This window comes from Centroberyx gerrardi, chromosome 9 (assembly GCF_048128805.1).
Source record: "Centroberyx gerrardi isolate f3 chromosome 9, fCenGer3.hap1.cur.20231027, whole genome shotgun sequence".
NCBI classification, from domain to species: domain Eukaryota; kingdom Metazoa; phylum Chordata; class Actinopteri; order Beryciformes; family Berycidae; genus Centroberyx; species Centroberyx gerrardi.
In genome coordinates this window covers 13,436,682-13,463,526 of record NC_136005.1, presented here as the reverse complement: position 1 = coordinate 13,463,526, position 26,845 = coordinate 13,436,682, and the positions used below count along the sequence as shown (strand labels likewise).

The following is a 26,845-nucleotide window of genomic DNA, read 5'->3' as shown; positions in this document are numbered from 1 at the left end:
AAAATGTGCAAAAATCTTTATTACCCATGACAGAACAATGACACAAATTGCCTGTGGATGCTGCTACAACTTCAGAATAGGAAGGAGAAGTGATTGAAAGGGTGAAGAAGAGCGCACACAGTCATTTGAATTCCACTCTACTCAACATAGAAACCACACCACGGCACCACTGGTGGTGATACACCCCAAAATAAGTATGGAGTTCTATTTTTTTTGTCACCTTTTCAAATTAAAGTGTTTTTTTTTTGTTTTTTTAACGTGGGTCGAACAAACAGTCCTGATTCGGCCAGATATTTTCACTCTTCCACTGCCAAAATAACTGAGGCTTGAAAGTCTCTGGTCACTGTTCAAGTAATGCATGCAAATTTCTGACAGCCAGATAATAGAAAAGCATGAAGGATCACAGCATGAAAATCACAGTTTACCTACCAATCAACTAGTTTACTGAGGGATACACTGAATGGCTTGAAGAAGGCTGAGAGGAGTGAGACTTATTCCGGGAACTAGGATGTAATGACAAATTTGGGATGAAATCGCATACTGTAGGCATAGTTCTCATGTCCGTTAGAGACAACGTTATGAAGACTAAGTCCCAGATTTTACTTAACTGTCTTGACACACTGTGGTCTATGTCATGTCATAATATCTCTGTGATGTATACCTTTTGTATTTTTGTATGTGGACGTTTTGTTTTTTTACTAAAAGCTGGTGGTGTTTTAATGAGATATTCACATAAATGAGGGTAATCACAACAGGCAACATTACAATACATTTTACACAAATTTTACAGATTAAATACTGTATGCTGAATGTATTATAACAAATAACTGTGTTATAAGTTTTCTTCATGCGTGTGACTTAAAGCATAATCTGCCACATTTGCTCATAAACAAAAAAGCATGTTGGGGAAACAATGTAGCGTACCACAACCTAAACATATAAACTTTATACAATATATAATCAAGTGCTCCCCACAATATCACCAACAATGAGATTATACAACCAATGACTAAGCATGTTATATTTGAAGAACATGTTCATACTGCATTAACAGCAAAACATTGCACATATCCTCTAATATAAATTGATGGTTGCAAAACTTTTCTCAAGCTGTCAGTGTCACAATTTTTGTTAGAGCATCTAACTTTTCAATGAATAACAAAGACCAACTGGTGGCCTTCATAAGCTATGTTAGGTTAGGAGCGCAAATATATACAATATTGCAACATGATGAGCCTGAAGGCACTTTATGATTTGTGTGGGATCAAATTTGTATGAGAATTTAGCAAACTGCCTGTTCATTACCAATACAAAGGAACTGATGTTCCTTGTGCTATTAAACTAGGGTGAGTGCCTGTGTGGAAACCTGCCTTCAAATGGAGAGGGGCCCGGCATTAATGGCATATTATCTGTTATGTAGCCTGTCCAGACAGCCACAGATGCTGTAATACTAAATATGGTCACAAGGGGTCGCTGTAGGGTCATACTTCCAAATGAGAATAACTCATCTGAATAAACGGTGCCTTCATCAAAGTCTAATATACAAGGGCCACATTCAGGTGATGTTTCAATGCTGCTTCCATTCATCCCTTCTAATACTAACCCCTGATTCGATATTCTGGTTAGATAGCTAGATACATACATGTCTTCACCTGCCCATTCACACTAGATCAGTAATTGCCTCTAAGCAAGGCCGCTATGTAAAACACGACAATTGTGGGTTATGTGTGGCACTGTTCTTCACTTAGACCGGTGCAACCAGTTGTAAGATGTCTAGTTTGTAGAACTGTAAATAGGGAATAATTAGGCATGAATTTACACATGAATCAATAAAATGAGCTGCACAGTAACAAACCCACATATTTCTGATATTGTGATATTAAGGGGCAATGTAGCATTTCACATTGAAGCTGTAGACTTTACTGGTCCTCAAAAGTTTAGACTAGTCTATAAAGGACTTATTCATCAGTGTATCATGCTTATCGGTCATTAAGATGGTTCAAAGAAAAATGGCTTTAAAAAGCTAGTTTGGGCAGCACTGTTAAAAACACTTCACTACATTTTGGGATGTCATCAATGCAGTTGCTTTAAGTAAGGACAGATTAGTGAGTATCTTAGGGACAACAATGCAAACTCATTAACAACTGAACTTTGTAGCTGCTGGGCAGAAGCACTCCTGGACTGTCAAAACTGAAACTAGTAAGTAGAGCGGCAGCAACCAAACAAGTTGACTAAGAGGTATACCTCTCGCATGTACAGAGGTTCTCTCCTTCCCCCTAATGTCCTAGCATAGCGATGCTACAGTTCCGCTGTGCATACCAAAAAAGATTACACTTCTTTTTTTTTCTGAACAATAAAGCATATTATCTGTTAAACCCTGCCAAGGCTTTGAATGAGAGATGATAATGAATGAAAAGTAAGCAGATGGTGGTGGGCAGGAGGGTGAGATAAAGTGTCCATCATCTCTAGGTGGTTTTGACCAGGTCATAGACGTGGATGTGAAAGTCATCATCGTATTTGATGTAGTAGACCGAGGGCTTGGCGGGGACCTGGTAGATGACCAGGCCCGTTCTCTTCACACCCTTGTCAGTAACATACTCCACCTGCTTGCCCACCAGACTCTCCGTCTCTTCTCCTGGCTTCCTGTCTGCAGGTAACAGGTGCTTGTTTTCTGAGGAGAGAGGAATGAACAAGAGGGGAAAACAGGTTCATTTTCGGATTACGATTACAGTTAAATTTGAGATTTTCTTGTGTCATTTGGAGTATTTGCTGTTATTTGGTACCCTTAAAAGGTAAACATTACATTAAAGTTAACATCATTCCTACGATCTCGGGCGGTTACGTTATTATTTGTGAAGATGAACCAATGTTTCCCAAAGAATCCAGAAAAGTAAGACTTTAATCTGTGCTGTCATCCACCGACACTTTCTGGAGCTGCTGACGATATACGGAACATTGAGTTTGTTGACACATGAACTTTAACACCTAAATGTGCTTCATAGAACTGCTGATGCCAAAATGTCCCCAGAAAATAATCCCGGTACTGTCACAGCGTTCACAAAAGCACTGTGTCCTATTCATTCGCTGCATTTATATTGATGCAGCATTATGGATAATAGTTCTATCCAGGTTCTTGCACATTTCCCTTTTTCAGGCCTAAACTTCCAGACTTCGCAGGGGATTTTTCCCCCATCTGAGACTACGGTAAACATATCAGTTTACATACAGTATGTTGAGGGCCAGAAGTAAAACATTTTTTAATTTATTGAATGACAATAGCACAGAATTTAGTGAGGCATCATGTTTCAACTTCATGAGTGCATAGGGATAGACATTTTGGTTGACCCTAAGTCCAATCAAACCAAACAATTACAAAACACCCCTTTGTCTGTGGCTGGATCCTTGGACAACCAACTGCCATATTTAGAGAGCCAGAAAACCCCTCAAATTCCGCCGAGGCGCCTCAAAGAGGGCATGAAACAAACTTGTCCACTTTGCTTCCACTCCCATCAAAGTATATTGCCTAATTAGAACACAAGTATGGAAATATTGTTTTTTTTCTCTCCATACTTTTAATTAGTTTTCTCATAATTTCCATACCTTTTCAGGTCTTTGAAAATTAAGAAAATAATTTTCCATACTTTTAAGACTTTCCAGACCTGCACAGGAACTCTGTCTGTCTCATGTCTCAGTTAAGTTTTTATTCTGGAAATGCTGAATATTATCATGAACACAAAGCTTAAATAGAGTGAAATAGTAAACAGGATGAGGTGTTTACATGCCCCTGTATTCTGTATAATGTTGGAATATCCTATTTAACTCAATTTCCTCATAATTACGATTAGGCACAGAAATATTTTAATATCCTGAAATTAGAAGGAGCTATTTGTGTGTATTTAAACATACTCATACTTTCCGGAGACAGCTCCAGAAAGTGTTGCTTGATGAAATCACTGATTAGAGTCTTGGCTCTCATATCTAGCCGTGAGAAACATTTTCATCTGTGAGAAACATGTTCAGCTGTGTGAGAAACATTTTCAGCTGTGAGAAACATTTTCAGTTGTGAGAAACATTTTCATGTACATAACTCTTATCTAATCTCTCCAAGAGACACTGCCTGACTTAATTCTGCTTATGGTGCATTTTCCCTTTAAGGTGATATTCCACTTAAAAGGAGGATATTAGGATAGTAGGATATTTGAACTTTTTCACACACAAATGCATATGGTGTATGGACTCAAAGAGTCAGTGTCTGTCAGGATTCTCTGTGTCCAAGGTTGCGAGAAGTAGGCTAATTTTGCCTGTTAGCTAATGAGAGTCAAAATGCCTGATGACTGGTGGCGATTACAGACTCTCAGGACAGCTAATGTTCATGAACTCACATTATCCATGCCAAAAAATGGAAATATTCCACCAAAATGGAATATTGCTTTATGTCACATAGTGATCAGTCTTGATCTCGTCTAATACGCCATAAGCTAAGATTATGAAAAACAATTTCATAAAGCTTTGTGAAGTATGAAGCTTTGTTATATGCTCATTGCCAATACCTGCTTCAGGCAGAATCCTCAGGTCCCCATCAGCATAGTCATCCCACAGCTGGTACATATAAAGCACTGGGTCCTTCTCATAAGTGATATAATACCAGTTGGTCATGATTGGAGCTCTGGAGAGCACCATGCCCCTCCACTCATTCTTCTCTCCATCCTCCTTTTCAAAGAGATGCTCCACCGCTTTGCCCACCAGCTCCTCAGCCCCGTGAGGTATCTTGATCTTGTTGTTTACTGCGGAGACACACAAAGGAAAATATGAATGTGAAAACAATGATATGGAAGTAAGAGATTTGCTCCCCTGCTCTCACTTGCCCTCTGATCAATGTCAGTCTGCTTTAGAGAACCTTTTTTGGCATAAAGAGTGTGTGCATGTTTGTGATCTAACCGAACTGTTGCAAAAAACTTAACACATCACCATTATTCAACACAAAAATGTGCATTTGTCTTATTAGTTGATTATGGTTGCTGGCACAGACAGACTGACTCTGTGAGGATACTCACACACACTCACACACACATACATAGATATGTACAGTATATACTGATGTTAAATCTATTTAATATATCATATTGTACATTTTTACAATTTTACAATTCCTATTTTTATACCTTATATACAGTCATATTTTTTCTTGTGCTATTCTCATCTTTAACTGCTAATAGCACTGCTTGTATATATGATTATTGTCTATTTGGCTATTGCTTGTGGCTGTATATTGCACTGGATGCCACTTTACTGTTATTGTTTTATTGTTTTGTTTTTGTCTGTTTTTGTCCGCACCAATGTACCAAGCTAAATTCCTCTTATGTGCATATGTACCTGCCGAAAATAAATCTGAATCTGAATCTGAGAAGTGAAGACGAGCTACTACTCACTCACCAACTTTTTCTGTAAGGACTTGTAGGTTTGACACCCTCTCATCCTTGAACAGCTCAATGCCGTAGACACAGTCGAAGCCGTCATACTTGACCATGAAGAGAGAAGGGTTAACGTTGAGCCTGTCGAGCACCGTGCCCTTCCATTTGCTCTGGTTCCCCTTCTCACGCCAGTTGTGCTGAATACGGACTCCCAGAATGCAGTTGGGGTCAGGGGTTACTGTGTCACTCAGTTCCCCGCTACTCCGCTTTCTGGTAAGACAGGATGGATATGCGTGTATGTATGTACGTATGTGATTAAGGGTTAAAAAAAAAAAAAAAAAGGGAACTTACATAAACATAACAGCTTAATCAAAATACATTTATTTATAAGTGATGTTACTGCTTTTGAGATGTTTCTGCTATGTTACTGTAGGTTGAATTAAGGCCTCCTCAAATAACCTTTTTTTTTTTTTTTTTGTTCAGGTCTGTAGGCAACTTTATCATCACTCCATCAAAATTCATTTTACTATTTTTAAATGCACACAGCTAATGAAATGATCATGCAAACTGATGTTTTGTCATAGTTTCTAGCAATAGGTGAGGCAATAGTCTACTTTAATATGTCATTACAAAACAAACAGTCACAACTCCAATATTGGACAAGTCCTGACAATGAAATGTGGTGTACCTGGCTTAACCACGTCTCCATGTAGCTGGATGCAACATGTTGGTTTTACTGTCATATACGAACACCAGCAATAATGGCATCATATGATGACATATGGCTACATGTTTCTACATACCTGCCCCTTTTCTTGGACATGCCTCCAGAAATTCAAAGGCTAATGAGTGAGAGAAAGAGAGGGCAATGTTCAATTAATATTTGAGTGAGTATGCAAGCTGCCATGCTTTAGACATACTACAGCATAAGAAAGGCCTGTACTCCAGTTGAAATGCTAGCTTACTTGAAGAGATCTGTGGCAGCAGGCTGTAGCCTACACAGCAGGGACTGACAACCACAGCAGCCAATGGCTTAGCATGATGGAATAACTTCCTGGTTATTTTCTTGAACTACACAGCCATGGAGGTCACTGTTTGCAATGCACAATCTTCTGAAGCAACACAGTGTAGTTCGTCTGGCTCAGTTACATATCATAACATGATATAGTTAGCCCATTTTTTGATCGCATAAGCCTCGCGTTAGGTTTACAATTAAAGAGCCAATAAGACAGATTGTCTGTGACACAACTTCAAGAGAATACGTCAGCCATCTCACTGTATCTGAAAAATTACAGTATGTAGCCGGTTAGATTTGTCGCACCTATTGTCTACATGCTGTGACAAACTATGGTGAGGCAAACCAAGTAGACTACTCGACTAGTTAAACCGTACCTGTCCTGGACTAAAGCCAACACACCTACACTAGTGTTCGATGGCAATAGGTTATCAATAATTCTAGTCTGTCCAAGCTCTACCTCAATGCAGATGTTCAGGAAAGTACAAGAGGCTATATCCGTTTTTCAGTGTCCCCGATGCTAACAAACAAAACCACCAACTGGGTATTAACAGCGCTATCCTTTCTCCTACACATATTTTTTTTTTACCTTTACGCAGATTTCATATCAGTATTGTTCAGTTCGTCTGGCAGAGAAATGTAGCCACACACAACCCGCCCATGCAAACCTCGCGAAACCTGTGGAAAATGGGAGGACGGGGGAAAAAACTATAGTTCCCAGCGAGCCTTTGGTTACGATGACTGCAGACGAGGGCATGAACATGCGCGCAAAGAACAGTGGGAATTGATGTCTCAATTACGATGACATGGACTTTTCACGAGCCTCAAAATAATGTTACCCAGTTGTGGTAATGCTGCCTTCGAGTGTTGTCGGAAATAGCGTAATTACGGCTTTAGTGCACAGGAACGACCCAACAACGTGGTCAATACAGCAGGGAAAGTCGGAATTTTTTAAGATGCCCCATTTGCCGAGATGCCAGGTCTAGGGGACGGAGAGCATGGAAGAGTGTTCAACAATTAATAGTAAAAGTAATGTATTTTATTATCATATGTTTTGTCCGGCATTCAATGTATATGATTAGTCTTGTTGTATGTTTATATTTTCACTATTTTTTTTACTTTTAGATGCCATGCATATACAACAACTTTTAACTTTTAAATAAATTAACACGTTTCCCCCTCTTCTGCACTGCAGCACATTAGGTGTGATTTCTGACATAAAGAATAAAAGCCATCAAAAACTACTTTTTGCCATGATGCTTTTGCCATTTTTTTATTTCCAACCCAAAACACTTCATTGCACAACGTCATGCTTACGAGTTCCAAACTTGCAAGTAGGAGCTTACGAGGAGCACATGAAGGCAGCATGAGTGACAGGCAGACAGGACACCTGCATGCTTCACTTGACCTAATCCTGACTCCTTAAAAATCCATAATCTTATTATGCCAGGTAGACTAGGCCTGAATGAGTGTGTGCATGTGTGTGTGTGTGTGTGTGTGTGTGTGAAGGGGGTGGTGGTGGGGGGGATTGGACTGTGAGCTTTGAACAGTTAGGTTTCTGTTAATTGTTATTTTGAGACGCATAGGGTGGATTTCTCAACCACCTCCTCTGAGAAACACACACACACACACACACACACACACACACACTCACAGAGAGATCAAAGTTTATTATGAATTGCAACACATGAACACAGCTTTGGAGTAATGAGCGCAGTAAATGCACTGTATATTTTGAAGCATTTTGGTCTGAATCTGTTTGCCTACAGACTGTATTAAGCGTCATCTAATTCAATATAATTGCCCTAATTGCTGTTCAGCACGTTTCTGATCCATCCCCTGTAGGAGGATGTGCGCATGTAGACGTCCGGGGTCCTGGGGTTGCCACATCGCTGCCCAGAGAAAGAGACAACACCTGCTGAAGTTCCATTGCACACCAACGGGCCGCCTGAATCCCCCTTGAACAGATAACACACAGGTACAGTAGGTGCACTATGAGGTCTTTGTTAAGAACAAACTGAGATTTTTCATATGGGCCCAGTACTAGTGGCCAAATGCCAAACCACAATAAGATGTAGGGAACTGCACCACTGAGCACCTAGAAAATTTTTATTTATCTTTCAACAAGAAGATTCTAGATTTTAACAACAATATTGGTTTGCCTATGTTTATCTGTGATATTTTAGAAATCTCAAAGACTTTTACAGTGCCTTGGCCCACCTTTGCACAGTAATGACAGAAGCTACAAAGGCCAATTTGGCTTTGGGTGATATATTATGCTAGGTCTAATCACTGGCTGGCCAGTGTGTTGTCGTACCGAGCAGAAGCCTTGGAATTGGCGGTCTCCAGTGGCACAAACCATCGACCCGGTGATGGGAACCTCTCCCCATCTGCGACGACAGCTCTGCAGTGACAGGATGTTTACTTTGACCTCCTGCAGCTTGTCTGCTATGGTGTGGTTGTCCCCGATGTCCCCCCAGCCGGCTGTGCTGCACTGACTGGATCTCCTCAGCCTGCCCTGCATCAGAGGGATCAGCTGCACTGCACTGGTCAGGTTGGCCCTGCGGTCCAGCTGAGAGGTTGATGGTAGAAATATAGAAGATGTTCACTAAGTGTACGGTGTTCATTGTGTCGGATTTTAGTGTCATCCTAACTGGCTGGTTTAGGTTTCTATGTAGCAATGATATAGGGGTTCTACCAAAAATCTGTACACTAAACAACTTGTAAAGGTTCATCACTGCCTCATTTTTACATTTTAGCTATGCTGTCCTCACCTTTAGAAGCATGACATCATTTTGATGTCCATCGTACTGGGGATGTGGAATGGATTGGATAGCAGTGAACTCCTGTTTTGTAGCCTCTGTAGCTGACAGGGAAACAGCCCCAAGCACAACTCTGTATTGCCTAGAAAACAAGATTGGAAGCATGCAGTTATTAAGCATGCTAGTTGTCAAACTCCCTGCAAGCATTGAAGGACTTATGCCTCCCTAACATTTTTTTTTTCTCTCACCATCTCAGATCCCCAGACACGCTGAGAGAGATTGTTAACAGCTTTAACCTTTTCACATTATGTTAACTCTTCAGTCATCTGATACCGTCATGTTGTTGTTATCATGTTATTACTGAGAAAACAGGAAGGGATACAATGGTAATCTCACCGAGATATCCGACAGTGTGCTGCTGTGAGCACAAAGTCCTCTCTCACCAGTACGCCCCCACAGTTGTGCTGGCCTTGGATTTGCAAGGAGGCCATGTAGGGGCGGGAGTTGGGGGCGGCCTCTGTGCCTCCAACTATACCCGCCCGGACCCGGTACCCATCAGCCCCTGGAAACACAAAATGTATCTGCCATTATTTGCTTAGTCAACCTACTTATTGTAAGTTTGTAGTAATCAGTTTCAGATGCTACTGTCTTCGTAGAGTTTACAATAAGAGGAGAGTAAAAGAGTTTTATTAGATGTGTTGCAATGCAAATGCAGTTATTTATATAACTTTAAATAGGAAAGGTGGGAAACCGTATAATGCACTAAACAAGTAGTTTATTTGCTATAAATAGTGCTAACAAATACAAGCACTTCAAAGCAATAAATGAACACAAATATAGGCTCGGTTAAGCAGCTACTCAAATGCAATGCGTTTCAAGCTTAGCGCTCTTCCTCAGGCAGTTGGGAACCAATTTTCTCACTGCCTTTTCATGTGGTTTTTATAACTTTTAACACACAGAAACAACACATACGTTATGCTTTGACAAAGAAACTAATGCTGGTTGTTTGGAGTTGCTGTCATTTGATGAATGGGATTTTTGCAATGAAGATAGTGTCTCTTACCATTTAGGGCGATGAGCAGCAGCAGCGCAAAGCTGATTGCCATGGTCTACGGTCAAATGAGCACCTTCCCCTGTTGAGCTTACATTTATTGGAGAAGAATGAGGTGTGCTTAGTTCTTGTTCGTTATTGTGTCATTGTATTTGCCAATATTATTTTGTGAAAATGTTGGTGAAATTACAAAAGACATGGTTTTAGGTTTTCGAAATAGAGTTGCATGATCGATGCACACACACATGTTACTGGTGGAGTTATAGCTATATTTACTGGGGATTCTGAAAGGGAACACCATCCTGAGGAATTACAACTTGTCCTGAGAAACCCTGTCATGATATTTTTATGCTCGAGTGTTGTTGTGGTCAATTGAAAGTCATACACTTGTTCAATAAAGGTAAGAATTTTAGATAAATTCAGAGCTGAGCAAGCAGAAGTTCTGCTTGAATAAAACACACGCAAACATGCATTCACCACCCCCATCCACACATACACATACACACATGAAACCACCATGTTCTCTACAATGTGAAGAATAGGCACAATACAGTCGCAAATGAAATAATATTTACTAATGTACTAATGTTCTAATGTTATAGTTACTGCACTTTCCTCTCCTTCTCCTTATTGAGGAAAGGATGTGGTGTTGTTTCACATCACTTACTGCAGCCTGTGGTCACCTGCACCATGACCACAACTGACATCCTCATCTCTGGGTGATGAAGGAATCCTGATTATTTGAATCACTCATGGGAAAAACATGTTAGTCTTTGATAAAAAAAAAAAAATAATAATAATAATTTGCAGCCATTTTTACATTCTGTTTCATGCACCGCAAAAGATTAAACTTTTCAACGGTGGTATATTCAGGCTGTCCTTTCAGAGAAAATTGGCTTTTATTAAGCATGGAATGGATTTTATTGTTTTTGTGATAGGACAGAATAATAATTACATAGATACGTCAGGATTAACAGCAGGGAAGAAGCGCCTTTTAATTTCAAATGTTGCTACACTATTGAATGTGTGTGGGGCTCTGTACGGCCTTTTGGGTTCAGGTTGTGAGGCCAGTGTCTCTGTATCTCCAGCAGTGGGGGTGGAGAGTTAGAAAGGAGTGGTTAAGACTCTTCCCTTTAGAGCCAACACACAAGACCCTGCTGGTCTGCTGGGTCGAGTCCTGCCAGAACCTCCTGTCTCCTCTACTCTGTATGAGGGGCTTCATTAGAAAATGATATGTATCCATCCTAGAAACAATTGTAACCTGAAATTCAGTATTTCAAAAACACATGTGATTTAAAACACAACTATTTTGTAAGCAAAATTCTAATGATGACTCATAAGTTTAGTATATAGTAACCCACAATGTGGTTTACACTAGCAATAATTTTGTGTGAGAGGCATTCATTGTTTGTGAATGTTGGAAAAAGTTCCTCCATTTTTTATTAATTTATATATCATTATATCATTCTAATAATGAGCATGGAGTCAGAAACAAAACAGTATTTGGAATAAACCAAGTTTATTATGCATTGGGTTAAGCAGCAGACATTGACAGAACTACTCAGATACTACGATACCTCTAAATATAGCAGAAGTATGTTGAAACAAAGCTTCTTGTGTGAGACTAGTACACCTTGAATGCCTTTTCTTTGAGAATCTTTTCGATCCAGGGAAGGAATTTTGATATCTCTGTATAGACGTTGGGTACATCTGGGTAGTCACACTTTTTAACTTTGTGGTTGAAAGATACAATGCCGACTGCCGTCCCATTGCACACCAGAGGGCCACCAGAATCACCCTATGAGAGAAAAAACACATCTTAATTTGTTCATTCATACCAGTTGACATTTCATATTTGTAGGGAAAAGGAATACAACACACCTGACAAAATCCTTTGTTTGTCTCATATCCACCTGCACAGATAATATTGGCAGGAAGGGTGAACGGCCCTCCTGAAATCTGATTCCATGCCTCCTGACAGACGTCCAGGTCGATGGTAGACACATCCACGACTCTCAGGTTATCAACAGCCGTACCGCCAGTTTTAATGTATCCCCATCCAGCTACAATGCACTTTGTGTTGGCTTTGATGATTTCATCCTGACTTGGAAGTTGAATTGTTTTGATCGTTTCACTTAGTTTAGCTTTCCTAGACAGCTAGAAACACACAAAATTGTTTTTTTTTTGTTTTGTTTTTTTGTAGTAATGTTATGTATGTATGTTGCTATTCATTTACCACCATGTTTTTTACATTTAATTGCATTAGAAATAAGTCTCTGATTTTAATGCGTCATGCTTGACAATGTTTTGCTATACATTTTATTTTTTACAATTGTTGAACTAAATGAAACAAAACAAAAACTTAACTTAACAAGGGATTTGCAGAGGACTGTAAAATGCCACAATGTCACTCATGACTATTAGATTAGGTTGAATAAATATCTGCTTACTTTGAGGAGCATGATGTCATTTCCGTATTCGGTGTCCTCATAGCATGGGTGTTTGTATTTCATTACATTGTATCTCATTGTTTTCTTATTCACTCTCTTGAGGTTGTGGGTGCCAAGAACAACACTCATTTTGGCATTTGTCCTGAATAAATGATCAGTGAGAAGTTGTCAATAGTTTTTCTCATGTAGTGCCACAAAAAAATGATTCATCACTTTTGAAAATATTAGGCATATATAACATAAAGTCATGTTCACTCTTTAAATTTCTGATTTGATTTACAATCAAAGTAATCAGAGATTGCTTGTAGAGGAAAAGTAACTCACTTCAAGTCGCAGTGGGCAGCAGTGACTACAAACTCTTCGCTGACAAGGAATCCTCCACATACATGTTTTCCATTATACTGCACTGATGCCATGTACAGCAATGACTTCTCCTGGGCCTTCTCCCCATTTATGATTTTACTCCCAAGTGCTGAAAAGAATGTAAAGATAGATAAATGAAAGAAAGAAATATAGATCACAAATAGTTAATGTAAGCCCAAAAGATAAATACTAATCAGTTTTCCCTCCTGAGAGAGTCTTACCTTTTTGTCCCAGACATGTCAGAACATGAAAAAGCAGAAATGTGTGCAAACCACGCATCATGCAGGCAGGACACTCAACCTGGTCTAATGATGATGTCAAATAGAGCAGAGTAGTCCTTGTATAGAGCAGAGTCTGCACAGCCTTGTGGTTCACATATAGATTTCCTTATATCTGACAGCCACATCCTGTTTGTACCAGTGCAACTCTACAGTTAATGTCTTTTAGTGAAGATAGTGAGGTCAGGAGAGATGTGTTCTCACATACTATTTTCAATGAAACTGATTAAATCAACTGCTTGTGTGTCTGGTAGCTCAGCAGGCTGAAGCACATGTAATGAGTATGTCATGGCTTCAACTCAGAGTTCTCTCACATCCAGTTCAAGTTCAAGTTTATTTATACATCACTTTTAAAACAAAACAAGTTTGTGCTTTACAGAAATTGGTTATAAAGACAAGAATAAAAAATGCAAAGGATAAAACAAGACAAGACACTCTGGTATCCTGCCACTGCCTTTCTACCTAATTATCGTTTATCACCCTCCTGGGCCCTATTCGTCTTTTTTAGAAGAATTTTACAATTTCCTCTCCGACCTTGTAACTTGTGCGGACAACATCTTAATTATCGGTGATTTCAATATTCATCTAAATAGTAAAACTGATCCACTTAGCAAAGCTTTTTCGTCCCTAATTGACACTTTTGGCTTTACTCAGTTGATTCACGAACAGACCCATTCCAGGGGTGGGTAGTAACGCATTAACGCACATGAGTAAAAAAGTAGTTTTTTTTAAGGAACGAATACTTCTAGTTCCTTTTTTTAAACTGTACTTCTACTCTTTACTCGGGTATATTTTTGAGCCAGTAATCTACTTTTTACTTCACTACATTTGCCATTTATACCTTTGTTACAACTAGTCTGCTCTAAATGCAGGGATTGAGTGTAGGGGGGGGAGAGCGCGAGGAGCACCTCTACTGCAGATGCCAAGTTGCCAGCTGCCTGGAAGAAAAATAAGCATCACCTGTCTTTTGACCACGATGCGATGATGACGGAGCAAAACCCAGAACAAGAGGCAGCTTCCAACAAATGGGTATCCCCAAATGAAAAATGTGAATGCAAAGAAGTTTTCATTCTCTAGTTGATTGACTGAGGTCTTGGTACAGGGAGTAATACTACAGAACAGAAAATCTGAGTTTTAATTAATTGTATTGTATTCGGTATCTACTGCATTTTGGGGCTGTAATAGGTTTGGTTACTTTGATAATGTCTGTAAATACTAGAGTTAAACAGACTTATATTCTGTTTTATAAAGGGCTAAGAAAGTTTTATCAACAAGTGCTGTTTTTTCATTATTTTGCACTGGCCCGCACACCCTAAAAATATTAAAATGGAAAGTAACTTGTACTTTGAGTAATTTATTAACCAGGTACTTTTTTACTTTTACTTGAGTGGGTTTCTCAAATGGTAATTTTCACTTTTACTTCAGTCATTTTTTATGGAAGTAATTGTACTTTTACTTGAGTATAGATTTTCAGTACTCTACCCACCACTGACCCATTCTAATGGCAATACTAAAGTTCTGGCATATCCACCGGCATTATCAGACCATTACCTCATTAAATTTAAAATTGAACTGCCCTGTCGGCATTCAAATCTAGTTGATGCCTACAGCACCCGCCGTACTGATACTTCCACAACTACTTCTACTTGACTCGCTTGACTTGAAGCTATAACGCAAATGGCGCTCATCCAAACTTGAGGTCTTTCAGCTAGCATGGAGTGCTAGCCGCAATTTGAGACTGTCTCCTTAGACACCATCTCTAAATTACTTTCCTCTAAATCCACAGCCAGCCTATCTGACCCTCTTCCCACTAAGTTGATTAGGCCCCTCCCTACTCAACATCATCAATACCTCTCTCTCCTCTGACGTTGTGCCCTTCTCCTTCAAATCAGCCATAATTAAACCTGCTCAATCTGCTCAAAGAAATCTAAAACTGAGACTGCTCTCACAAAGGTGGTAAATGACCTACTCCTTGCCTCAGACTCCAACTCTTCTTCTGTTATTATCTTACTTGATTTGAGAGCGGCATTCGATACAGTCGATCATAATATTCTCCTAAACCGCCTAGCGAACTATGTTGGCATCCGCAACTCTGCGCTTTCCTGGCTCAATTCCTACTTATCCAATAGAACGCGTTGTGTCTCACACAAAAATATTATATCTGAACACTCTAAAGTTAACTGTGGCGTACCGCAGGCATAGGTGTCATTTACACTGGGGACGCTGGGGACACACATGTCCCCACCACTTTTTGAAATGGCCGATTTTGTCCCCATCACTTTTTAAAAGCATAATTTGTTAAAAATGTTCTGAAAAATAGCTTGCACCAAGAAATGTTAACTAACAAATGAGAACGCTTTGAGAAAGGTTTATTTGCACAATAAGAAAACACACAGTTTGTTCAATATTTGTTCTATATTTCACATTATTTGCGCACAGCCAGTTCTCGAATGGACCTCCATGGCACCTGCTGTGGCTGTAATTGCAAAGTCTCTATTAAACATACCAGCATTTCATACCGCTCACATGGTGGACAGTTTACTTAGAGATGAAATTATTTGTTGAGGTGAACAGTTACAGGGAAGAGGAAGAGGGAGAGAGCCACTGGAGGAAAAAAGGAGACTGAAGAGCAGGAGAGGGCACAGGTGTCATTTACACTGGGGACGCTGGGGAGACTGATTCTAAAATGACCCCAAAATGTGCATGTGCCGATCAGTAACTTTAACAAATTCTTGACACAGTTTCTTCTTGTCCAAGTTTTCCGTTCTCTCTCTGTGAACATGACAAACAGCCACGCTGTTGAGTCGGGTTTGTGACATTGAAGAGCGAAGCCAGGTCTTCATGCACTGGTGCTTTCTACAGTAGATGTGATATTGGCATTGTTCGATTGACATGGTGTTGCAGCTGTGGATGTGATGCATATGGGTGACTGTACTTGTCGACGTTGTTGAGCGTTTTATGCTGAGTATTTTCGTATTGTCGACTCTGTAGTAGCCTAGGCTATGCCCTTTTGATGCGCCGTTATGCAATTTTTTTCTCGCCGTAATTATCTACTCTGACCTCATACCGATCCCCCCATTACATTGCCTAAAATCGCATATGTTGAAGGCCGTCTAAAAAATGTTTTGTGTCCCCACCACTTTTCAACACAAAGTGACGCCCTTGACCGCAGGGCTCTGTGCTAGGACCTTTGCTTTTCCCCATTTACATGCTACCTCTTGGTGAAATTTTCCGCAGCTATGGTATTAAATTTCACTGTTATGCAGACGACACTCAAATTTACATACGCATTAGAGCTGACGACCGTTCACAACTTACAAACCTACAATTATGCGTAATCGCTGTCACAAAATGGATGTCACAAAACTTCTTGCGACTAAATGCCAACAAAACTGAGATGCTATAGTCATTGGCCCAAAAACCCAACTGCCTTCTGCTGCATACCTTACTTTCAATTTTGGGGATTGCTTAATTCTCCAGAGTTCCACAGTTAAAAGCCTTGGTGTTACTTTCAACTCAGCTCTCTCATTCGATGCTCACATTAAGGAAATCATTAAGATAGCATTTTTCCACCTTCGCAACATCTCGAAAATTCGTTCCCTGCTAAATATGGCGGATGCCATATCAAGGCTCAATTATTGTAATGTCGTATTCGTGCAAAATGCTGCCGCCAGAATACTACACAACTAGAAAATTTGACCACATTACTCCAATCCTGACCTCCCTTCACTGGCTCCCAATTCAAGCCAGATCTGACTTTAAGGTGCTTCTGTTAGCATAGAAATCGTCCCGTCATCATTCCTTGCATTCCCGCCCTCCGATCCCAGGACGCTGGTTACCTTACTATCCCTAGAATCAAGAAAAAATCAGCAGGCAGTAGAGTGTTCTCCTACTGAGCTCCCTATCTCTGGAGCCAGCTACCTCTTACAGTCAGCGAAGCTAATTCTGTCGAAATCTTCAAATCTAGATTCACAACCTTCATATTCTCGCAATCACACGACCTACCATAGCACCGTTGGCTTGGGATCGACACAGTCTATTCTTCTACCTTAGCTCAGACAGTATTTATATAGGAATTTGACATTGGGAACATAGCTTAGGGCTGCCTCCTGGTTACACTGTGTCTAATCACTTTCTATTTGCTGTCTGTGTGTCTGTGACCAAATATGTCTGGGTTTATGTGCTGCATTTGCACAGCTGCAGTGTGTGTGTGTGTGTGTGTGTGCGGCTGGTTTTCTCCCCCCTTTTCTCAGATTCTGGCTCAGTCTTCCAGCTGTCAGCAGACAGGTGCTGCCCCAGCTCTGACGGTCGTCGGTGTTGGCCTTAGTCCGTCCCTGATGCTGCTCCCACCTGGATGTGTTTCTTACTCCGGGTGTTCGTTGTCTTTGTGTGCAGCTGTTTCTCTCCTCTTTCTCAGGTTCTCTCTTTGCCTCAGCCCGCCCAAGGTTTCTTCCAAGTTTTCCTACTAAGGTTTTTCTTGGGAGTTTTTCCTTGTGTGCAATTAGGGTCTAAGGCTGGGGGTGCCGGGTAGGTTAGGCTACGTAGAATAGGTAGATTGTTTGTCTTGCTAGAATCTGCTCTTGCCTGTCTTGTGCTTTTCGCTATACTTGTCCTATATCATTTTGTTCACCACTGGTTTTTGTTTAGTTAGATCTAGTTAGGCTCATTCTCTGTAAAGTCCTCTGAGACATGCTTGTGATAAAGGGATATATAAATAAACAAACTTGAACTTGAACAAGAATAAAAATACAAGAAGAATAAAAACACAAGAGCAGAAAAAATAAAATATGTAGACATACACATGAAAGGATATGTTGTACTTCTGAATAATTTTACTTAGTGGATGCAGGTATAAAAAGAACAAAAGGAGATCTGAAATTGAACCCTGAACATCTGTCACATTCTCTTCCACCATTCATTTCATTGGCCATCCACTGTATAACACCTAAATACTATAAAGATAAAGCTAAAATCTTGAAGTGTCAATGAAAAAATCCATGCGTGCATCCAATGATTTTGCATGCCTGATTTTATGTATGAGTGTGCCTGCATACATGTATATCTGTTTATGTGCAGGTGGGTATTTGCTTCATATGAAAGTATTTAGGATTAATTATCATCACACTTCATTGATTAAAGACATGTTTAATTCTGGTCAATTAAAACATTAACAGACTGAGGCATATCTCTGCTGTAGATGGAAACATTTGGTCTAGAGAATTAAGTGGTTTTAGAAATGTGAGAAAATGAATTCTCAAATCTGAGTTTCCAGTTTCTGTGTTTCACATTTGTTGTGTGACATATACATATGACATTTCTTTGCACGTTGAAAAAATAGAGGAAACATGGAAACTGAAACCGCAGTTTCCAGCCTCAGATTTGAGCACTGATGTTCTCACATTCATGAAACCACTTAACTCTCTACAGACCAAAATGTTTCCATCTAAATTCCCTTGATCTTATGTATCAACTGGAAACTAAACAAATACCCACTTGCACATGAACATGCATGTAGATGTTGGGTTTACTGTATTTAGATACATAATTGCATGGTCTCTCCATACCAGCCTTACTTTCTGCTCATTTCCTTGCCTGCAGGTAGTATTGTCTAGTGCTCTCACACATGTACATATATGCACTCACACAGATAAGGGTGCGCTCTCTCTCTCTTTCTCACACACACACACACACACACACACACACACACACACACACACACACACACAAGTTCTGACCCGTTTCTGAAAGTCTGGGACATACTTTTTCTGTCTTTTTTATATATTTTTTTTTTTATCTGAATTTATGGCTTTATTTTCTGAATTCACAACTGAGAGCATTTCATAAATAAATGTGACTTGACTTGTAAGAAGTATCTCAGATAAGGACACATTCTTCAGTGTGTCTGCAGTACTATACAAGTCTGACTACATCACATCATTAGTTTTTTTGTCTTTACCAATCCAGTCAGATACCAACAGATGTAGTATTGCATATAGATGCAATACCTCTTGCTGTTATTATCTGGTCAGTACCTCATTATACCCAGCAGAGAGGGCCAGAGTCAGACATGTTTGAAGTAAGACTTTAAAAGTTGTTCTGCCTTTTGACCATGAGAGGGCGCAGCATCTCCATCAGTGCAAGTCTACTGAAGTCACAAATTGAGCTTTTTCATAAATCCTCTTATCAGTGTAGCTGTCTTTCTTGGGGCATTTATTAAAAAATCTCCTTCATCAGTCTAATTTTGACATGTAATTGGGCAAATCAGTGTTATTTTCATGCCCATGGCAGCCACATTTTCTTTCAATTTAATAATGTTGCAGTGTTGTGGTGGTAGCTGACTAGCAAGAAGAATGAAACAATGTACTTTAGCTTAATGCTCACAGCCTGTGGCTTTGGGATTTTAAGGCTGTGCATGGCCTGGACCCTAGTTATCATAATGAACTTTTGATCCTGTATGAACCTGTGTGCAGTCTGAGATCCTCAGGCAGGAACCTTCTGACTGTTCCTGTGTTCAGGTCAAGGACTAGAGGTGACCGGGCTTTTTCCATCAGGGCTCCGTGGCTTTGGAACGGCTTGCCTGCTCAGGCTGGCAGAGTCAGTATCATCTTTTAAATCACTCTGCAAAACGTACTTTTATCTAAGGCCTTTTATATAATCTTTGGCTCTTATTTGTTTTTGTTTTTTATTTATTTATTTTTTTGGGGGGGGGGGCGGGGGGGTTCCTGTCATTTTATTGTATTTGCCTTGTCTGTTATTTATTCAAATGTGGCTGGAACATTTCATTTTATTTGGTTTTATTTTTCAATATTTTTTATCAGCGCTCTGCCTCATTGTCCTTCTGTTTTATTGATCTATGTCATTTGTCAATCTTTTGTTTGTCTTGAGTGTGAAGCACTGAAAAAAGGATGTGGTGTTGTTTCACATCACTTACTCGGCTAGCGCGACACGTTTATCAGTTAAATGACCTATGGTGCCGTGCGTAATAGCTGTGCGTAAAAATACAGTGGCTGCTTTGGCTTTTTGAATCCACTTTGGAGCAGCAGCTGTGAGCGCCGGTGAGATCAGTCTCTGGTGCGACAGAGAACATAACGCGACGCGCAGCCCTACAGATCGCTTTAGATCAATTTATATATGCTGACCAACTTTTGATTTTGTGGTGGCTCGTGCCAATATTGTAGCAGAGCGCCACAAATAAACCTGTGACATGGGAAACAAGCCTGCCGCCATTTCTTTGAACAGACAACAGGAAACACAGGCTTTCACCTCTGACCCATGACTAGTTCCTGTTTACCACCCCTCCCCCTTGTTTGACAGACAGCCTGCAGCTCCTCCTACAGACCCTATTGTTCTGAAGAACCATGAAGGTTCAGGGCTTCTGGAAGTTCGTTTTGGGAGGTTCTCAGAAGCAGTTCTGAGGAAGCATATCCAGGCCTTTATAGCCACATCCTGTCTGTACCTGTGCAACTCTACATGTCTTTTAGTGAAGATGTTGGGGTCAGTGGAGAGATGTGTTCTCACATAATATTTCCAGGGAAACTGTAACTATATGTGACTAAAACAACTGCTTGTGGTTCTGGTGGCTCAGCAGGCTGAAGCACATATCATGAAGTCAGTATGTCATGGGTTCAACTCAGAGTTCTGTCACATCTGTCAGACTCTCTTCTTCACTCTCTCTCTTCATTTGCCATCCACTGGCTGTCTGAGAGCGGCTTGGCTGCTCAGGCTGGCAGAGTCAGTAGCATCTTTTAAATCACTCTCCAAAATTGTCTGTTATTTATTCAATTGTGGCTGGAACATTTCATTTTATTTGGTTTTATTTATTTATTTATTTTTATCACTGGTCTGCCTCATTATCCCGTTTTATTGATCTATATCATTTGTCAATGTTTTGTTTGTCTTGATTGTGAAGCACTGAAAAAAGGATGTGGTGTTGTTTCACATCACTTACTGCAGCCTGTGGTCACCTGCACCATGACCACAACTGATGTCCTCATCTCTGGGTGATGAAGGAATCATAATGTTTTTTAATCACTCATGAGCAAAACATATTATTCTTTGATAAAAAAAAAAAAGAAAGAATACTGCAATTTTTACATTGTGTTTCATGCACCGTAAAAGATGTCAGACAAACCACAATAGTGAATTTGCTTTTATTAAGCATGGAACAAAGATTGCTTTTTTTTGTGCTAGGATACAGACAGAATAATATGAGATTCGTCAGCATAAACAGCAGGGAAGAAGCACCTTTTAATTTCAAATGTTGATACACTATTGAATGTGTGTGGGGCTCTGTACGGCCTTTTGGGTTCAGGTTGTGAGGCCAGTGTCTCTGTATCTCCAGCAGTGGGGGTGGAGAGTTAGAAAGGAGTGGTTAAGACTCTTCCCTTTAGAGCCAACACACAAGACCCTGCTGGTCTGCTGGGTCGAGTCCTGCCAGAACCTCCTGTCTCCTCTACTCTGTATGAGGGGCTTCATTAGAAAATGATATGTATCCATCCTAGAGACAATTGTAACCTGAAATTCAGTATTTCAAAAACACATGATTTAAAACAGAACTATTTTGTAAGCAAAATTCTAATGACTCATAAGTTTAGTATATTAGTTTAGTTATTTTTATATAGTAACCCATAATGTGGTTTACTATCATACCAACAATCATTTTGTGGGAGTAGGCATTTTTCAAATGTTTTCAAAGTTTATCTGATTTTAGAAACTTCTGCTTGTGCCTGATCACTGAACCCTACTGTATGTCCATTGAACATACAACATCAAACTTAACCTGAGAGGTTTTGTCAATATATTGTTGGAAAAAAGGCCTTGCATTTTTTATTAACTTATACATTGTTCTGTGTCTTATATCGTTCTGGAGCATGGAGTCAGAAACAAAACATAATTTGGAATAAACCAAGTTTATTATGCATTAGGTTAAGCAGCAGACATTGACAGAACTACTCAGATACTACGATACCTCTATATATAACAGAAGTATGTTGAAACAAAGCTTCGTGTGTAAGACTAGTACACCTTACATGCCTTTTTCTTGAGAATCTTTTTGATCCAGGGAAGGAATTTTGATATCTCTGTATAGACATTGGGTAGATCTGGGTAGTCACAGATATAGTTGTTGTTGAAAGATGCAATGCCGACTGCCTTCCCATTGCACACCAGAGGGCCACCAGAATCACCCTATGAGAGAAAAAAACACATCTTAATTTGTTCATTCATACCAGTTGACATTTTATATTTGTAGAGAAAGGAATACAACACACCTGACAAAATCCTTTGTTTGTCTTATATCCACCTGCACAGATAATATTGGCTGGAAGGCTTTTCCATGCCCTCTGACAGACTTTCAGGTCGATGGTAGACACATCCACGACTCGCAGGTCATCAACAGTCGTACCGCCAGTTTTAATTAATCCCCATCCGGCTACAATGCACTTTGTGTTGGCTTTGATGATTTTATCCTGACTTGGAAGTTTAATTGTTTTCATTGTTTTGCTTAGTTTAGCTTTTCTAGACAGCTAGAAAGGGACGTACTTTTTCTGTCTTTTTTATTTATTTATTTTTTTATCTGAATTTATGGCTTTATTTTCTGAATTCACAACTGAGAGCATTTCATAAATAAATGTGACTTGATTTGTAAGAAGTATCTCAGATAAGGACACATTCTTCAGTGTGTCTGCAGTACTATACAAGTCTGACTACATCACATCTTTATTGTTTTGTCTTTACCAATCCAGTCAGATACCAACATAGTATTGGATATAGATGCAATACCTCTTGCTGTTATTATCTGGTCAGTACCTCATTATACCCAGCAGAGAGGGCCAGAGTCAGACATGTTTGAAATAAGAATTTTATAGTCGTTCTGCCTTTTGACCATGAGAGGGCGCAGCATCTCCATCAGTGCAAGTCCACCGAAGTCACAAATTGAGATTTAATTAACCTGCCTATCAGTGTGGCTGTCTTCCATTTATTAAAAATAAAATCTCCTTCATCAGGCAAATGTTGACCTGTAATTGGGCAAATCAGTTTTTATTTTCATGCCCATGGCAGCCACATTTTCTTTCAATTTAATAATGTTGCAGTGTTGTGGTGGTAGCTGACTAGCAAGAAGAGTGAAACAATGTACTTTAGCTTAATGCTCACTGCCTGTGGCTTTAGGATTTTAAGGCTGTGCATGGCCTGGACCCTAGTTATCATAATGAACTTTTGTTCCCGTATGAACCTGTGTGCAGTCTGAGATCCTCAGGCAGGAACCTTCTGACTGTTCCTGTGTTCAGGTCAAGGACTAGAGGTGACCGGGCTTTTTCCATCAGAGCTCCGTGGCTTTGGAACGGCTTGCCTGCTCAGGCTGGCAGAGTCAGTATCATCTTTTAAATCACTCTGCAAAAACTTATTTTTATCTAAGGCCTATTTATCATATTTAGCTCTTATTAGTTTGTTTTTTTCTGTCATTTTATTTTATTTGCCTTGTCTGCTATTTATTCAAATGTGGTTGGAACATTTAATTTTATTTGGTTTTATTTATCTATTTATTTTTATCACTGGTTTGCCTCATTGTCCTGTTTTATTGATCTATATCATTTGTCAATGTTTTGTTTGTCTTGATTGTGAAGCACTGAAAAAAGGATGTGGTGTTGTTTCACATCACTTACTGCAGCCTGTGGTCACCTGCACCATGACCACAACTGATGTCCTCATCTCTGGATGATGAAGGAGTCATAATGTTTTTTAATCACTCATTAGCAAAACATATAATTCTTTGATAAAAAAAAAAAAAAAAAAGAATACTGCAATTTTTACATTCTGTTTCATGCACCGTAAAAGATGTCAGACAAACCACAATAGTGAATTTGTTTTTATTAAGCATGGAACAAAGACTGTTTTAGTATTTTTTATTTTTTTTTTGTGCTAGGATACAGACAGAATAATCTAAGGTTCATCAGCATAAACAGCAGGGAAGAAGCACCTTTTAATTTCAAATGTTGATACACTATTGAATGTGTGTGGGGCTCTGTACGACCTTTTGGGTTCAGGTTGTGAGGCCAGTGTCTCTGTATCTCCAGCAGTGGGGGTGGAGAGTTAGAAAGGAGTGGTTAAGACTCTTCCCTTTAGAGCCAACACACAAGACCCTGCTGGTCTGCTGGGTCGAGTCCTGCCAGAACCTCCTGTCTCCTCTACTCTGTATGAGGGGCTTCATTAGAAAATGATATGTATCCATCCTAGAAACAATTGCAACCTGAAATTCAGTATTTCAAAAACACATGTGATTTAAAACAGAACTATTTTGTAAGCAAAATTCTAATGATGACTCATAAGTTTAGTATAGAGTAACACATAATGTGGTTTACACCAGCAATAATTTTGTGGGAGAGGCATTCATTGTTTGTGAATGTTGGAAAAAGTTCCTTGCATTTTTTATTAATTTATATATCATTATATCATTCTAATAATGAGCATGGAGTCAGAAACAAAACAGTATATGGAATAAACCAAGTTTATTATGCATTGGGTTAAGCAGCAGACACTGACAGAACTACTCAGATACTACGATACCTCTATATATAGCAGAAGTATGTTGAAACAAAGCTTCTTGTGTGAGACTAGTACACCTTGAATGCCTTTTCCTTGAGAATCTTTTCGATCCAGGGAAGGAATTTTGATATGTCCACATAGCCGTTGGGTACAGTTGGGTAGTCACAGATTCCACGGTAGATGAAAGATGCAATGCCGACTGCCGTCCCATTGCACACCAGAGGGCCACCAGAATCACCCTATGAGAGAAAAAACACATCTTAATTTGTTCATTCATACCAGTTGACATTTCATATTTGTAGGGAAAATGAATACAACACACCTGACAAGATCCTTTGTTTGTCTCATATCCACCTGCACAGATAATATTGGCAGGAAGGGTGAGCGGCCCTCCTGAAATCTGATTCCATTCCTCCTGACAGACGTCCAGGTCGATGGTAGACACATCCACGACTCTCAGGTTATCAACAGCCGTACCGCCAGTTTTAATGTATCCCCATCCAGCTACAATGCACTTTGTGTTGGCTTTGATGATTTCATCCTGACTTGGAAGTTGAATTGTTTTGATCGTTTCACTTAGTTTAGCTTTCCTAGACAGCTAGAAACACACAAAATTGTTTTTTTTTTGTTTTGTTTTTTTGTAGTAATGTTATGTATGTATGTTGCTATTCATTTACCACCATGTTTTTTACATTTAATTGCATTAGAAATAAGTCTCTGATTTTAATGCGTCATGCTTGACAATGTTTTGCTATACATTTTATTTTTTACAATTGTTGAACTAAATGAAACAAAACAAAAACTTAACTAAACACAAGGGATTTGCAGAGGACTGTAAAATGCCACAATGTCACTCATGACTATTAGATTAGGTTGAATAAATATCTGCTTACTTTGAGGAGCATGATGTCATTCCCAGATGAGACGTGCTCATAGCATGGGTGTTTGTATTTCACTACATTGTATCTCATTTTTTTCTTATTCACTCTCTTTAGGTTGTGGGTGCCAAGAACAACACTCATTTTGGCATTTGTCCTGAATAAATGATCAGTGAGAGATTGTCAATATTTTTTCTCATGTAGTGCCACAAAAAAATGATTCATCACTTTTGAAAATATTAGGCATATATAACATAAAGTCATGTTTACTCTTTAAATTTCTGATTTGATTTACAATCAAAGTAATCAGAGATTGCTTGTAGAGGAAAAGTAACTCACTTCAAGTCGCAGTGGGCAGCAGTGACTACAAACTCTTCGTTGACAAGGAATCCTCCACATGCATGTTTTCCATTATACTGCACTGATGCCATGTACAGCAATGACTTCTCCTGGGCCTTCTCCCCATTTATGATTTTACTCCCAAGTGCTGAAAAGAATGTAAAGATAGATAAATGAAAGAAAGAAATATAGATCACAAATAGTTAATGTAAGCCCAAAAGATAAATACTAATCAGTTTTCCCTCCTGAGAGAGTCTTACCTTTTTGTCCCAGACATGTCAGAACATGAAAAAGCAGAAATGTGTGCAAACCACGCATCATGCAGGCAGGACACTCAACCTGGTCTAATGATGATGTCAAATAGAGCAGAGTAGTCCTTGTATAGAGCAGAGTCTGCACAGCCTTGTGGTTCACATATAGATTTCCTTATATCTGACAGCCACATCCTGTTTGTACCAGTGCAACTCTACAGTTAATGTCTTTTAGTGAAGATAGTGAGGTCAGGAGAGATGTGTTCTCACATACTATTTTCAATGAAACTGATTAAATCAACTGCTTGTGTGTCTGGTAGCTCAGCAGGCTGAAGCACATGTAATGAGTATGTCATGGCTTCAACTCAGAGTTCTCTCACATCCAGTTCAAGTTCAAGTTTATTTATACATCACTTTTAAAACAAAACAAGTTTGTGCTTTACAGAAATTGGTTATAAAGACAAGAATAAAAAATGCAAAGGATAAAACAAGACAAGACACTCTGG

General features: G+C 39.4%; 4 protein-coding genes across 8 annotated transcripts; all 4 read right to left on the bottom strand.

Moving 5' to 3' along the window:
* Position 1: 1 nt before the first annotated feature.
* LOC139917074 (spindlin-W-like) lies at positions 2-7,109 on the bottom strand. 4 transcript variants are annotated; one of them, XM_071906104.2, is made up of 5 exons: positions 7,016-7,109; positions 6,215-6,253; positions 5,434-5,681; positions 4,551-4,784; positions 2-2,671 (listed from the first exon to the last, which is right to left on the bottom strand). In XM_071906104.2, exons 2-5 carry the CDS (start codon positions 6,232-6,234, stop codon positions 2,466-2,468), a joined length of 708 nt encoding a protein of 235 aa, XP_071762205.1. In that variant the 5' UTR covers positions 6,235-6,253; positions 7,016-7,109; the 3' UTR covers positions 2-2,465. The 4 variants fall into 4 exon arrangements, with proteins under 4 accessions (XP_071762205.1, XP_071762206.1, XP_071762207.1 ...); XM_071906105.2 differs by lacking the exon at positions 7,016-7,109 and adding an exon at positions 6,377-7,007; XM_071906106.2 differs by lacking the exon at positions 7,016-7,109 and adding an exon at positions 6,887-6,998.
* A 571-nt stretch (positions 7,110-7,680) lies between these two features.
* LOC139917079 (mast cell protease 1A-like) lies at positions 7,681-10,323 on the bottom strand. The gene is made up of 5 exons (XM_071906112.2): positions 10,252-10,323; positions 9,585-9,750; positions 9,201-9,330; positions 8,744-8,998; positions 7,681-8,384 (listed from the first exon to the last, which is right to left on the bottom strand). Exons 1-5 carry the CDS (start codon positions 10,292-10,294, stop codon positions 8,232-8,234), a joined length of 747 nt encoding a protein of 248 aa, XP_071762213.1. The 5' UTR covers positions 10,295-10,323; the 3' UTR covers positions 7,681-8,231.
* Positions 10,324-11,839: 1,516 nt separating this feature from the next.
* LOC139917078 (granzyme B-like) lies at positions 11,840-13,378 on the bottom strand. Its single transcript, XM_071906111.2, has 5 exons — positions 13,274-13,378; positions 13,014-13,161; positions 12,690-12,831; positions 12,121-12,396; positions 11,840-12,037 (listed from the first exon to the last, which is right to left on the bottom strand). Exons 1-5 carry the CDS (start codon positions 13,332-13,334, stop codon positions 11,864-11,866), a joined length of 801 nt encoding a protein of 266 aa, XP_071762212.2. The 5' UTR covers positions 13,335-13,378; the 3' UTR covers positions 11,840-11,863.
* Positions 13,379-22,344: 8,966 nt separating this feature from the next.
* LOC144539665 (granzyme B-like) lies at positions 22,345-26,453 on the bottom strand. Of its 2 annotated transcripts, none has more exons than XM_078285541.1 (5): positions 26,349-26,453; positions 26,089-26,236; positions 25,765-25,906; positions 22,600-22,854; positions 22,345-22,516 (listed from the first exon to the last, which is right to left on the bottom strand). In XM_078285541.1, the coding sequence occupies exons 1-5, from the start codon at positions 26,407-26,409 to the stop codon at positions 22,346-22,348; spliced, it is 777 nt and encodes a 258-aa protein (XP_078141667.1). In that variant the 5' UTR covers positions 26,410-26,453; the 3' UTR covers position 22,345. The 2 variants fall into 2 exon arrangements, with proteins under 2 accessions (XP_078141667.1, XP_078141666.1); XM_078285540.1 differs by lacking the exons at positions 22,345-22,516; positions 22,600-22,854 and adding exons at positions 24,912-25,110; positions 25,194-25,469.
* Between the last annotated feature and the right edge of the window lie 392 nt (positions 26,454-26,845).